Genomic DNA, 15,395 nt, shown 5'->3' with positions numbered 1-15,395 from the left:
ACCACCTATCATTCACTGGCCCACAGATTTTCCTAAGTATCTTCATTTCCTATCTCTGCAAACAAATCCTCATCATTTGGCGTCTTTGTCCAAGTCTCCGAACCATACATCACCACAGGTCTCGCTAGTGTATAATGCACTGTCAGCTTCATATTCCTACTAAGGCTTCATGCTTTAAATACTTTAATAAGTACATAGCAGCCCCTGTTACCAGCTGTAATACTTGCATGTATTTCTTCTCTCATGTCATTAGTCTCAGTTACCAGTGACTCAAGATATTTAAATCTCTCGCAGCGTTCAAATTCTTTCCCGTTCAAAGTCATGTATCTTTCTCCTGTACTATACCTTTCCCTAGATGTTAACATATACTTGGTCTTTGACTGATTAATTGTCAACTCCATCTCCGCTTCACATTAATTTTTCAAGATTTTCTTCCAGGTCCTGTTTCCTCCTGGATAAGAAATTAATATAACCTGCATTTGCAAGATCCTGCATCACGGTATTAAACAGCGTTCCCCAGCGTTGCGATTTTGTGTCTTTCGCATTAGCCTCTCCAAGGCAACATTAAATAAAACAGTGGAGAGCTCATCACCCTGTCGCAATCATTGGCTAACTTCAAATGGCTTTGATAAAGTGCCCTCAAACTTTACTTTTCATGCTGTTCTTCTCAAAGTCATTTTACCAGTCTTATTAGTTTTCTGGGTACTCCTGCCTCTTGCATTGCCTTCCAGAGTTGACCCCTCTTGATAATATCATAAGCTTGTTTGAAATCAATAAACAAGTGGTGTATATCGATATTACAACATTTTTCAAGGATCTGGCTGATAGTAAAAATCTGATTCGTAGTAGATCTATTAGTTCTGAAACCACACTGGTAGTCTCGTACATACTCTTCTACATATGTTCTGAGTTGCCCCGCCATGACTGTTCCTAATACTATACATACTAGAAACAGCAGTGCAATTCCTCTATAATTAGCACAGTCAGATTTGTCACGTTTCTTATGCGTAGGACAGAGCATTGCTGTACTCCACTGCTCCAGCATATTTGCTTTCCGCCATATTTCCACTATAATCTCATTCAAAACCCCTATTAGTTTTTCTCCACCATATTTTATCATTTCCGCTGTAATGTTGTTTTCCCCACTGAGCTTTATTGTTTTTAAGAGTCTTGATACTGGCTTTAACTTCTTCCAGCGTAGCTTTCTCGACGGATTCCTGCTACTCTTCTTCTCTGTTTACTTCCAGATACACCTCTTCTACCATAGCAGCATCAACTTCACCTTCGTTTTCCGATTCTGCATTCAATAATTCCCTGAAATACTACACCCATCTATCTAAAATCTGATCTCTTCCTCCAATCTGATTTCCATCCTTATCTTTACAAAAAAAACTGCTCTGCATTGGAATCCTTTCTTTATGTCTTTCACCCTCGAATAGAATTTCCCCATGTTGACGGAATATATTCGGAGCATACCAATATACACTCCTGGAAATGGAAAAAAGAACACATTGACACCGGTGTGTCAGACCCACCATACTTGCTCCGGAGACTGCGAGAGGGCTGTACAAGCAATGATCACACGCACGGCACAGCGGACACACCAGGAACCGCGGTGTTGGCCGTCGAATGGCGCTAGCTGCGCAGCATTTGCGCACCGCCGCCGTCAGTGTCAGCCAGTTTGCCGTGGCATACGGAGTTCCATCGCAGTCTTTAACACTGGTAGCATGCCGCGACAGCGTGGACGTGAACCGTATGTGCAGTTGACGGACTTTGAGCGAGGGTGTATAGTGGGCATGCGGGAGGCCGGGTGGACGTACCGCCGAATTGCTCAACACGTGGGGCGTGAGGTCTCCACAGTACATCGATGTTGTCGCCAGTGGTCGGCGGAAGGTGCACGTGCCCGTCGACCTGGGACCGGACCGCAGCGACGCACGGATGCACGCCAATACCGTAAGATCCTACGCAGTGCCTTAGGGGACCGCACCGCCACTTGCCAGCAAATTAGGGATACTGTTGCTCCTGGGGTATCGGCGAGCACCATTCGCAACCGACTCCATGAAGCTGGGCTACGGTCCCGCACACCGTTAGGCCGTCTTCCGCTCACGCCCCAACATCGTGCAGCCAACCTCCAGTGGTGTCGCGACAGGCGTGAATGGAGGGACGAATGGAGACGTGTCGTCTACAGCGATGAGAGTCGCTTCTGCCTTGGTGCCAATCATGGTCGTATGCGTGTTTGGCGCCGTGCAGGTGAGCGCCACAATCAGGACTGCATACGACCGAGGCACACAGGGCCAACACCCGGCATCATGGTGTGGGGAGCGATCTCCTACACTAGCCGTACACCTCTGGTGATCGTCGAGGGGACACTGAATAGTGCACGGTACATCCAAACCGTCATCGAACCCATCGTTCTACCATTCCTAGACCGGCAAGGGAACTTGCTGTTCCAACATGACAATGGACGTCCGCATGTATCCCGTGCCACCCAACGTGCTCTAGAAGGTGTAAGTCAACTACCCTGGCCAGCAAGATCTCCGGATCTGTCCCCCATTGAGCATGTTTGGGACTGGATGAAGTGTCTTCTCACGCGGTCTGCACGTCCAGCACGAACGCTGGTCCAACTGAGGCGCCAGGTCGAAATGGCATGGCAAGCCGTTCCACAGGACTACATCCAGCATCTCTACGATCGTCTCCATGGGAGAATAGCAGCCTGCATTACTGCGAAAGGTGGATATACACTGTACTAGTGCCGACATTGTGCATGCTCTGTAGCCTGTGTCTATGTGCCTGTGGTTCTGTCAGTGTGATCATGTGATGTATCTGACCCCAGGAATGTGTCAATAAAGTTTCCCCTTCCTGGGACAATGAATTCACGGTGTTCTTATTTCAATTTCCAGGAGTGTAGATATCAATCTGAAATTTGGCTGAATTTCTCCTCGGGCATGTCCGCAAGGAATAACAGGCCATTTTTTATTTTAATTTATTAATTAGTTACTGCAAAGAACGTGCCGAAAAACACACGACAAAACTACATCTGTGTTTCAGACGTCTGCCATTTCATAATTATTTCAAGTTTCAAAAACTGTGCAGTTACTCTGTGCGCAGTATTCTATAGATTAAGACAAACTGCAGGACCTCCTTGGCCGACACACATCATTTTGGACAGAGGAATTTCCACTCATAGGACGGGATCTCAATGAGAGCTGGCTTCCTTAAACAAATAAAAATATGTTGCCCAAGAATCAATAAATAATATGCAAAAACATATAACTCATTAGTTTTTCCAAAAAAATAATCGTAAAAGTCTCTTATTTTGTAGGCTGGCTGAGGAGTATGGAACCATAAGATCACGGCCCGCCTCGTAACGCGACACCAACTCTGCTAGCACGTAAAGTCAAAACTACGGCGTCCGTGATATTAATTTTTTTTTTGGTAACGCACCAGTATGAATGGCACCCATTTCTCGACTCGCCATGCCAGTAAATTACGCCTCAAAACACACGTTTTTGGAGTACATTCATTTTATGTTCATCCCGTCTTCAGTTGTTTACATTTAATTAAACATCGTGAACATTGTATCTTTATTTACAAAATTTTACGTTAGCCGTCTTAAAAATCTCTGTTGCAAGATCTTGCAACGCAATCAGTGGCAAAACAATGTTCACGACACTTAAGTGTGTGTGCGTGTGTGAATTTCTAAAGGACCAAACTGCTGAGCTCATCGGTCCCTAGAATTACACACTACTTAAACTAACTTATGCTAAGAACAACATACAAACACCCACGCTCGATGGAGGACTCTAATCTCCGGCGGGGGTGGCCAAATACTTAAGTAAACGTAAACATATGAAGATGGGATGCCAGGCATCTTGAAGTGTTATCATGGAAAAATAAGCCTGCATAAAAGCAACTGGTTGCAGGTAATACGTTATACGAGGGCTGTTCGGAAAGAACGGTCCGATCAAGCGCGAAATAGGAAAACATCGTGAAAATCCGATGAGCTCGCCACAGATGTGTTGGGTAGTATCTCTAGTATGCGCGTCGATCACCAAATGTCGCTCTTTCCAGTTCCGAGCGCACAGTGAGCACGTAAAGATACCAAGAAAATAGTGTCTCCCGGCAAGTATGTAAGGCTGGTGAGAGATTTTGCCTGATGTCATGCAGCGCACATAACATAACTGTCGTGCGTTTCCTACTTCATGAAAATTCTAGACCGGACGCTGCAGGAGCAATGAAATGCTCCTAAGGCGTTTTCGACGACATGTGTTGGATCACCCGCAATACATCCCTTAACTGGTTCCCTCTTAAGTTTCATCTCTGCTCATATGAACTGCTGGCTATGAGACAACATTTTGACTCAGACAACGAGCTGTAGACCAGCGCAGAGATTTGGCGGAAAGCACAGACGGCATACGACAAATTAAGTTGGAGCGTCGACTACAGAAAGAAGTAGCTATAAGGTGTATCTAACAGTTGCAAATAAAGCAGTTTCGATTTTAACAGTGGTTTCCATTTCGCAACCGACCGGTCCTTACTTCTCGAAAAGCCCTTGTAAATTATCTGCATTTTGAACGGTTGCAGTGTTCCAATATGCCCTCGCTCTCTCTCCCACGAATTTGCTCTACGAGTCGGACTGAAACCCACCGTCGCCCGGATGCGGACCGCGGGCCGCCGGCTACCCAAGGTGCGAGACTGCTTAAGTCCTTACGTACTGCTAAACAATATTCTGAAATTTTATCTCTGGACTGGTAATCGTGAAAGAACTTAACAGTTTATCCAAAATGGCGACAAACGGTAGAATGCGCTGTAAATTTCAACGACTCCTTTTCTCCAAAGAGACGCCTTCATACAGAAAATGTCTTCCTTTTGTGTCGGTTGATGCACAGGCAGGATGGGAAACCTGTGAGGAACAGAGGTATTATCTGCTTCCTGTGTTCTAGTAGATAGAACTTGACTGCTGTCTTTCTGAGCAGTTGGCTGCAAACCTATTTTTTGACACCAGGGGCTTGCTAAGTAACTAACACTCCGAGGTCATAAAAAAAACCTGCCTGCAGCCATCTCGCCCCTTCCTTTTTTTGTTCGCATATCCGATTTTTCTTTGACAGAGAAATCTGCAAGTAAAGTTATGTACACATCGAAAAACGAGAGAAATGCCAAAAGTAAGGCCTCCTATATTTTTAGATGTACAAACAATCGTTTACTTTCTGTGATAGTTACATCATTTTAAATGTTGAATAATACTATATTGTTTTACATAATCAGTCAAGGTTTTGTTGCAGATCGACGGTTTGACGAACTGCGTGTGGGAGAGCGTTGTTATGGAAATGCATACGCCTTTTCTTAACATTTCTCTGGATCTGAATTGTTCTTCTGAGTTTTACAGTGTTACACAGTACCTGTCAGGGTTGGTTATTGTCCCAGCAGGCAGAATGTCGACCAACAGTAGCACCGTCCGGGTCAAAACACAGCTGTAGAGACTTCACAGGGAGACTGCGTTTATTTGAATTTCCGCGGCTTGGGCGAAGAGGTATCCTACCACTAGTGTGACTTCAGGTCCAGATTGTATACCGATTAGGTTCCTTTCAGATTACGCTGATACTATAGCTCCCTACTTAGCACTCATATACAACCGCTCGCTCACCGATAGATCTGTACCTACAGATTGGAAAATTGCGCAGGTCGCACCAGTGTTCAAGAAGGGTAGTAGGAGTAATCTATTTAACTACAGACCTATATCATTGACGTCGGTTTGCAATAGGGTTTTGGAGCATATACTGTATTCAAACATTATGAATCACCTCGAAGGGAACGATCTATTGACACGTAATCAGCATGGCTTCAGAAAACATCACTCTTGTGCAACGCAGCTAGCTCTTTATTCGCACGAAGTAATGGCCGCTATCGACAGGGGATCTCAAGTTGATTCCGTATGTCTAGATTTCCGGAAAGCTTTTGACACCGTTCCTCATAAGCGACTTCTAATCAAGCTCCGGAGCTATGGGGTATCGTCTCAGTTGTGCGACTGGATTCGTGATTTCCTATCAGGAAGGTCGCAGTTCGTAGTAATAGACGGCAAATCATCGAGTAAAACTGAAGTGATATCAGGTGTTGCCCAGGGAAGCGTCCTGGGACCTCTACTGTTCCTGATCTATATAAATGACCTGGGTGACAATCTGAGCAGTTCTCTTAGACTGTTCGCAGATGATGCTGTAATTTACCGTCTAGTAAGGTCATCCGAAGACCAGTATCAGTTGCAAAGCGATTTAGAAGAGATTGCTGTATGGTGTGTCAGGTAGCAGTTGACGCTAAATAACGAAAAGTGTGAGATGATCCACATGAGTTCCAAAAGAAATCCGTTGGAATTCGATTACTCGATAAATAGTACAATTCTCAAGGCTGTCAATTCAACTAAGTACCTGGGTGTTAAAATTACGAACAACTTCAGTTGGAAGGACCACATAGATAATATTGTCGGGAAGGCGAGCCAAAGGTTGCGTTTCATTGGCAGGACACTTAGAAGATGCAACAAGTCCACTAAAGAGACAGCTTACACTACACTCGTTCGTCCTCTGTTAGAATATTGCTGCGCGGTGTGGGATCCTTACCAGGTGGGATTGACGGAGGACATCGAAAGGGTGCAAAAAAGGGCAGCTCGTTTTGTATTATCACGTTATAGGGGAGAGAGTGTGGCAGATATGATACACGAGTTGGGATGGAAGTCATTAAAGCATAGACGTTTATCGTCGCGGCGAGACCTTTTTACGAAATTTCAGTCACCAACTTTCTCTTCCGAATGTGGAAATATTTTGTTGAGCCCAACCTACATATGTAGGAATGATCATCAAAATAAAATAAGAGAAATCAGAGCTCGAACAGAAAGGTTTAGGTGTTCGTTTTTCCCGCTCGCTGTTCGGGAGTGGAATAGTAGAGAGATAGAATGATTGTGGTTCGATGAATCCTCTGCCAAGCACTTAAATGTGAATTGCAGAGTAGTCATGTAGATGTAGATGACTGTTGGTTTGTCTCAGGTGTAAAGCAGAAACCCCAGGTTCTGTACCTCGTGACAAATGACTCCAAAAATTGTCCCTTTCATCTTCAAACAGGCGAAAATATTCGCGATAAGAATCAACTCGTTGCTGCTTGTGCTGTTCTGTCAGCACATGCGATACCAATCTTGCAAATACCTTCCTATTTTGCAACTTAATCCTATGGATTGGGCTTCGGGAAACCTCAGGGACCAAAAAGCAGAGAGCATCCAGAGTGATGCTCCGATATTTACGCATAATTTCCTCCACCTTCGCAAATGTCTCGTCGGGAAATGACGGCCCACCATAACTTTGTGCGTCACGGATTTCAGTTAGGACCTCCTGTAAACTCTCCACACCACTGAAGATCATTTTTGACATCGATACACGGCTGCCCATAGACGTCTGTCAATTGGCGATGAACTTCAAGCGGTTTAACTCCTTTTTCGTTCAAAAATCGAGTAACTGAATGAACTTGGCACTTGGCGGTAGCGTTCAATGGGAGTTCCGTTTCGAATAACTGCCACACAAAGACAGAGCATGCGAGCGTGCTTGTACGAAGTGTGGCTATAAAAAAAAAGCAGGACTATGCTGTCACGGAGTAAGTACGCATATGCCAAAGGTGAAGCGTGAAGCCATTCGAATGCGGTTCTCTGGTGTCTGCAGAGAAATCAGTGTGGTCGCAGCCTTCGTTTGCGTAAGAGCTGTTATTCTGTTTTGCCGGAAAAATGATAAGTATAATAACAGAGCAACGAATGGTCGTGAAGTTTCACATGAATCTTTGAAATACTTCTACTGAAACCTAACTTTTACTAAAAGAAGTGTATGGCTAAGACTGTTTCTCATGAACACGAGTTTGTAAGTGGTTCAAGCGTTTCAAAGATTCCCGAGAAGACGTTGAAGATGACTCACGTCGGGACGACTTTCAACATCAAACACGGATGAAAATATCGAAAATCTGATTCGCTCTGACCGTGTGTTGAGTATTCGCTCGATTGCTCAAACTGTAAAAATTGACAAAGAATGCATAAGGGAAGTTTTAGATCACCATTTTAGCGTGCGAAATTTGTGTGCAGGACTAGGGCCGAAAATTCTCGCTTGGGAACAAAAAGAAGCCCGATAAAATGTTTGTACTGACATTTTGAATACCATTGAATATGAAACCGATTTCTTGGAAAGAATTATAACATGTGACGAATCTGGTTTTTTCTCTTATGACCCAGAAACTAGGTACCAACACATCCACTGGAAGGGCTCAAGTTCAGAGAGAGCGAAAAAAGCTCGAATGAGCAAATCAAGATTCGAAGCGACGATGATGTTTTTCTCCATATACGAAATTGTATATGTTCACTTAGTTCATGAAGGCCAAACTATTAACCAACTTTAATAACTAGAGGTTCTTGTTCAGCTCCGAATAGAGGAAAAACAAGTCATAGGTTCTGCATCAAGACAACGCACCGGCTTATACCACATTGTCTTTTAAGAGGTTTCTGGCAGAATACAGCATCCCAGTGTTAAACCACCCACCTTACTCGCATGACGCAGCGCCTTGTGAGTTTCATCTAATCCCCAAGGTCAAATCCGCATTAAAAGCAACAAGATTTCAGTCCGTTGAAGAGGTGAAAGAAAAACCGGCACGCGTAATCAAAGATCTCACAGTGGAAGACTTCCAGAACTGTTTCCATCAAAGGAAAATTCCCCTGTACCGTTGTAGGGGTAGAGGAGGGTAGTAGTATTTTGAGATTGACAATAACTAAATATATATGTTTCACAAATAAAATGTTTTACATCAACAGCCTCGTTATTCTATAGGGACACCTCGTATTTGGAAGTGGAGGCAGCATCACTCACAACCCGGTGGTGAAGAATCTATTAACCCTGTGGAGCATAGCATTCACTACAGTGGAGAGCTGTTAATGGTTGCTTCTTTGGCGTTTTCAGTCAGTCCTGAGGCTGAAAATGCAGACAGTCCACTGCAGTGGGCACGTTCTACTGTTGTTGTATACTGCATGCATTTGTAGCCTCATGCCAGAATGAAAACATCAGAGAAGTGGCCATTAAAAGCTGTCCACTGCAGAGAGAATCATGCGCCACAGGGTTAACAATATGTTTCCAAAAAAACAAGAGACCTTTTCTTGAAGCTGCTCTCGAAAAAATAATATTAAGAAATGAAATGCACCAGTGTGTTATTTGTAACGAAGGGATAAATATTTCGTAGGAACGTTAATCTAACTTTAATGAGGGGGGGGGGGATGTTCATGAAATGCACCAAAAGTTTAAATTTCCAGTTTATTTTTTATTTATTAGTAGAACGTGTGGACAATAAGTTTCCAAGGCTTCGACGATGAAATCACATCCAAAGTGCCTGAAAAACAATAACATGTGTCACACGATCTTCTTGCCGCGTCCACTTTTTGAAGCTACACTTCAATACTAGCAACGAATCAGTGGATTACTTTCAAGTAAAGCTGCACGGGATACATCTAGAGGGCTGTGATATATGATCTTTGGTTTTATAGATCATCTGTCACTCTTTTCCGTATATTAGAAACAATAACAAATCAGGTGCTTTGTCTGTGAAGAAGGAATTCTCGTTTTGCCAGAACCTGTTCAACGTAAGTGGCATGAAAAGTGCAATAAGGGCTACATATTGACATATGGTGTCAACGGATGAACATCGCATTCATTATCTATGCCACTTTAGCTGGTGTAAATATCTACAGTTTCAGAGCGATAAGAATCTCTGTATTCATAAGGAGAGGCTTCGAAATTATATCCTGGATATTGTCACTCCCACGCACAGGTTTCTGCCCGACCCCGAACTTCGGAAAATGTGTGTTCATGGCAAGACCCAGACTGCAAATGAGTTTCTAAATTCGTTCATATGCCCTAAAACCATATTTTCATGTGCTACAGACGTCAGATTTGCAACTTATGATGAGGTTCTTGTATATGACGTAGGGAGGATGAAGGTATTAGAGAGAATGGGGTGTAAAGCAGAAAATGTCACTCAAGATATCTTGAGAAAAGTCGGTTTACAGCGTCTCTCCGCAGCTGGAAAGTCTGTTGAAGGCCTGGTAAAGGAAAGATGGCATAAAAGAAGAAACCAGAAGAGAAGCCTTGAAGAGAAAGAGGTCTTCTGAGTACAAATCTGGGACCCTCGAGGAGTGAAATCAACGTTAGGTTGAACTTTAAAATGCATTTCCTGAAAATTAAAGTTTTTTGTATGTTTTTCTCTGAATCTATAGCGGCTAGAATTACGAAATTTTGAACATTTCTTTCTATACAGCCAATAAATGTTGTGCCAAGAGTAAAATTTAAAATTCTTAGTGTGAGCCGAGAAATGGGATAAAGAGATTGGAATTTTCCATATATTTTATATTGTACTTACAGAATCACAATTAAAAAATCATTGAAATTCTCCTATTCGATATATTATAAAAAAAACTCATGAGAGGAGCTTATATATGTGAAGACACTAAACAGAGAAAATTTTGTAGAAATCTCTTGAATAGTATCTGAGAAAAGACCCATATATAATTTTTTGAAAATAAAACATTTAAATTCCATACAGATAGTTACATATGTATAATCCAAAAGGAGATCATGTCGTTCGGTTTGTGGGGCGCTCAACTGCGCGGTCATCAGCGCCCATACAAAGTCCTAATCTTTACACAATCCCATCTAACCACTTACACGAATGATGATGATGATGAAATGATGAGGACAACACAAAACCCAGTTCCCAGGCAGGGAAAATCCCCAACCTGGCTGGGAATCGAACCCGGGACCCTGCGATCTAGAGGCAGCAACGCTAGCCCCTAAACTACGAGCTGTGGACTTAAAATCAAAAGAACTATAAAGTAAAATGTGTTATATATGATGGTAGTATCTGTTCCCGAAAGAACAGTTACCGTTGATGACCGTGCAGCTTTGCTAGGAATGAAATGATAATTAAATGGACACCCTAGCTGCGAACAGGCTTTGATGTACTTCATTGGGGACATGTTGAAAATGTGTGCCCCGACCGGGATTCTAACCCGGGAACTCCTGGTTACGTGGCAGACGCTCTATCCATGTGAGCCACGGAGGGCACAGAGGACAGTGCGCCTGCAGAGACTTATCCATTGCACGCTCCCCGTGAGACCCACATTCCCAACATGTCCACACCACTACATTCGAGTGCGCCTAAGAGATGTTTGCCCATCATCTCACGGGGAGCGTGCAAGGGATATGCCCCTGCAGGCACACTATCCTCTGTGCCCTCGGTGGTTCAGATGGACAGAGCGTCTGCCTTGTAAGCAGGAGATGCCGGGTTCGAGTCGCGGTCGAGGCACACGTTTTGAACATGTCCCCAATGAAGTACATCAACGCCCGTTTGCAGCTAGGGTGTCCATTTAATTCTCATTTCTTAAAATTTGTTAATTTCATATAAAGCATGGTACTAAATTTCATTGCTGCATCTTAAAATTGCGGATTTAGTTCATGTTTTAAATAGCGTGTGTTCTTCGTGGACATCTCTTTGTTTGTTATTTGACCTCGCTCGAGCGCTCATATGCGTGATTTGGCACGTAGCGAGGCGGGCTTCACTTGTAGTGCCTCAAAATGGATATCTACGCTATTTGTTATAACTTTCGACTAGCCCCTCGACGACTGGAAAGCGTAAAATTTTGTGGCGCGGGCGATTGCAGACGTGGCGGTGGGCGCGCCGTACGGCGATCAGGGCGGCAGCGTGTTCGTGTACCTGGGCAGCGGCGACGCGCGGCGCAAGGGGCGGCTGCTGGGCCCCCAGAGGCTGCCCAGCGCCGGCGACCCGGCGGCCACGCAGCCCGGCTTCGGCATCAGCGTCGCCGGCGGCGTCGACGTCGACGGGAACGGCTATGTCGGTGAGTGTCACCTCTGTTTATACACTCCTGAAAATGGAAAAAAAGAACACATTGACACCGGTGTGTCAGACCCACCATACTTGCTGCGGACACTGCGAGAGGGCTGTACAAGCAATGATCACACGCACGGCACAGCGGACACACAAGGGACCGCGGTGTTGGCCGTCGAATGGCGCTAGCTGCGCAGCATTTGTGCACCGCCGCCGTCAGTGTCAGCCAGTTTGCCGTGGCATACGGAGCTCCATCGCAGTCTTTAACACTGGTAGCATGCCGCGACAGCGTGGACGTGAACCGTATGTGTAGTTGACGGACTTTGAGCGAGGGCGTATAGTGGGCATGCGGGAGGCCGGGTGGACGTACCGCCGAATTGCTCAACCGTTGGGACGTGAGGTCTCCACAGTACATCGATGTTGTCGCCAGTGGTCGGCGGAAGGTGCACGTGCCCGTCGACCTGGGACCGGACCGCAGCGACGCACGGATGCACGCCAAGACCGTAGGATCTTACGCAGTGCCGTAGGGGACCGCACCGCCACTTCCAAGCAAATTAGGGACACTGTTGCTCCTGGGGTATCGGCGAGGACCATTCGCAACCGTCTCCATGAAGCTGGGCTACGGTCCCGCACACCGTTAGGCCGTCTTCCGCTCGCGCCCCAACATCGTGCAGCCCGCCTCCAGTGGTGTCGCGACAGGCGTGAATGGAGGGACGAATGGAGACGTGTCGTCTTTAGCGATGAGAGTCGCTTCTACCTTGGTGCCAATGATGGTCGTATGCGTGTTTGGCGCCGTATCTATGTGCCTGTGGTTCTGTCAGTGTGATCATGTGATGTATCTGACCCCAGGAATGTGTCAATAAAGTTTCCCCTTCCTGGGACAATGAATTCACGGTGTTCTTATTTCAATTTCCAGGAGTGTATGTACACAGGCGATTAAGTTCCTGGTGTAGCGATGTGCACTTATACAGCTGGCAGTAGTATCGCGTGCGCAAGGTATGAAAAGAGCAGTGCATTGTTGCAGCTGTCATTTGTACTCGAGTAATCCATGTAGAAAGGTTTCCGACGGGAAATTAACAGCCTCAGTAGTTGTAGTCAGACATATCGGACATTCCCATTTCGGAAGTGGTTCGGGAATTCAGTATTCCGAAATCCACAGTGTCATGAGTGTGCCGAGAATGCCAAATTTCAGGCTTTAACTCTCACTACGGACAACGCAGTGGCTGACGACCTTCACTTAACGACCGAGAATAGCGGCGTTTGCGTCAATCAGTGCTAACAGAAGAGGAATACTGCGTGAAATAATCGCAAATATCATTGTGGGACGTACGACGAACGTATCCGTAAGGACAGTGCTGTGAAATGTTGCATTAATGGGCCATTTGGGCCATGGAAGAAGAAGACAGACACATGTGCTTATGCTAACAACACGAGCCTGCAGCGCCTCTCCTGGGTTCTTGACTTTATGGATTGGACCCTAGACTATTGTAAAACCTCACCCTGGTCAGATAAGTTCCGATTTCAGCTGGTAAACAGACCCCACGAAGCTGTAGATAGAAGCTATCAACAATGCACTTTCCAAGCTGTTTGTGACACCATAATGGTGCGGACTATGTTCACATGGAATGATCTGAGTCTACTGGTCCAACTGAACCGATCATTGACTGCAACTGGCTGTGTTAAGCTACTTGGAGACCTGTAGCAACCATTCATACACTTCATGTTCTCAAACAACGATGGAATTTTGGTGGATGACAATGTGCCATGTCACTGGGCCACAGTTGTTGGCAACTGGTTTGAAGAACATTTTGGATACTTCGAGTGAATGATTTGGCCACCCAGATTGCCCGACATGAATCCCATTGAACATTTATGGAAGGTAACCGAGAGGTCAGTTAGTGCACAAAATCCTGCACCGGCAGCAGTTTCGCAATTATGGGTGGTTATAGAGGCGGCATGCCTCAGTATATCTGCAGAGGACTTCCAACGACTTGTTGAGTCCATGCCACATCGAGTGGCTACACTACGCCAGGATAAAGGAGATCCGACATGATATTAGGAGCTATCCCGTGGCCTTTGTCACCTCAGTGTACTTCTTGCAGTCCTTGATTTCTACATCTACATATACAGACAGTAAATAATGCAACATGCCTGCCAGAGGACGAGCCACGAACAAATATACAGATACATAGACACCTTACGACCTTACGGATACAGTATACTGTGATTACACTACAGAAACCGTTACCAACCCTTCGACACTCTAGCAATTGCTGGATTGCAAAACAAGAAATCACCAGGACCAGATCATATCCAATAGGGAAGATTGCGGTATATCTCACCACAGATAACCCAATATATAACAAATTTAATAAATGATGCACTAACGATGAGTCGGGTGCCTGCAGTCTGGAAAACACCGAAAAGAGTAGTTATTAAAAAAAGCCACAGAGTGGAATCCATAAGATTCAAAATCATAACCACTAATTTGCTTGTCAAATACATTGGCTAAGGTCTATTGGAGGTGTCTGCAGGCTCACAGGGAGCTCCATGACCAATTTGGATTTAGACCAAGACGACGCAATTAATCGGGATTTCCAAATTTTAGAACGTACACCACAGAAGTACGAAGTTGCGGTTCTTATATTTGGCGGCCAGTAATGTCTGCACGATTTCGAGAACTGCAGGTACCCGGATCCCTGTACAGTCTCCGAGACTAATGTAGTAACAGAGTGCCAGAGTCGCAAGAGGACAACCGCAAGGCTGCCAAAAGCATTAACAAAGGATGCCCACAAGTCTCTATCTGCGGACCGACCTTCTGAGATACCACAACTGAAACTCTCTTGAATTTAATCTAGAGAGATGGACGTTCAGATGGGATCGTTGCGTATGCTAACGACCTGTTTCTTGTTATTTTAGCCAACACAACAGCAATGTTGGAAAACAAGCCCAATGACATGCTGCACACAATACAACATTGCTGCACCCAAAATAATTATCCATAGCAACACAAAAAACTGGATGCATAACGCTCCAAGGATTCCTAAGAAGATACCTGACAATTAAAATCAACAACACGAACATAAAACGCGAAGTTGTGACTCGACATCTGGAGGTCATCATTAACGAACGATACAGCTTCATCGAACACATGCGACTGATCACTAACTAAGCGAAAAGCGTAATTTACAAACTAGTGACACTGAACTCGACACGACAGAGGCTCCCACTTCCACACATTTGAATGCAGCAGCTACTACATAGGCGCATAGACTCGCTGTCGTAGTGAACAGGATCACTGTTGGCCGAGGGCAGAGGGGTGTGCTGCTTTAACTATCTGGGGCGATCGGATGCACATCAGTCGATTCGTTTGGTACTTGGAATATAACCAATCGATATGTTATATGTCGGGCTGCAAAATGCTAGCTGGAGATGGATGTGCCTGAGAGTGTTGCAGATCACTGGGCAGCACTTAGAGGATAGGCGCCAAC

At 45.0% G+C, this 15,395-nt stretch overlaps 1 protein-coding gene across 1 annotated transcript in view; it reads left to right on the top strand.

Annotated features, from left to right (window-relative positions):
* The window catches only part of LOC126272606 (integrin alpha-PS4-like), a 493,607-nt gene that overhangs the window by 177,730 nt on the left and 300,482 nt on the right, over positions 1 to 15,395 (top strand). The window contains exon 11 of the mRNA XM_049975549.1: positions 11,720 to 11,914. Within this exon, the coding sequence (XP_049831506.1) occupies positions 11,720 to 11,914 (195 nt within the window). The remainder of the gene's footprint in view (positions 1 to 11,719; positions 11,915 to 15,395) is intronic.

Source organism: Schistocerca gregaria, chromosome 5, assembly GCF_023897955.1.
Source record: "Schistocerca gregaria isolate iqSchGreg1 chromosome 5, iqSchGreg1.2, whole genome shotgun sequence".
In the NCBI taxonomy this organism is placed as follows: Eukaryota; Metazoa; Arthropoda; class Insecta; order Orthoptera; family Acrididae; genus Schistocerca; species Schistocerca gregaria.
The sequence above is the reverse complement of the archived record's forward strand: the minus strand, read 5'-3'. Positions and strand labels throughout refer to the sequence as shown.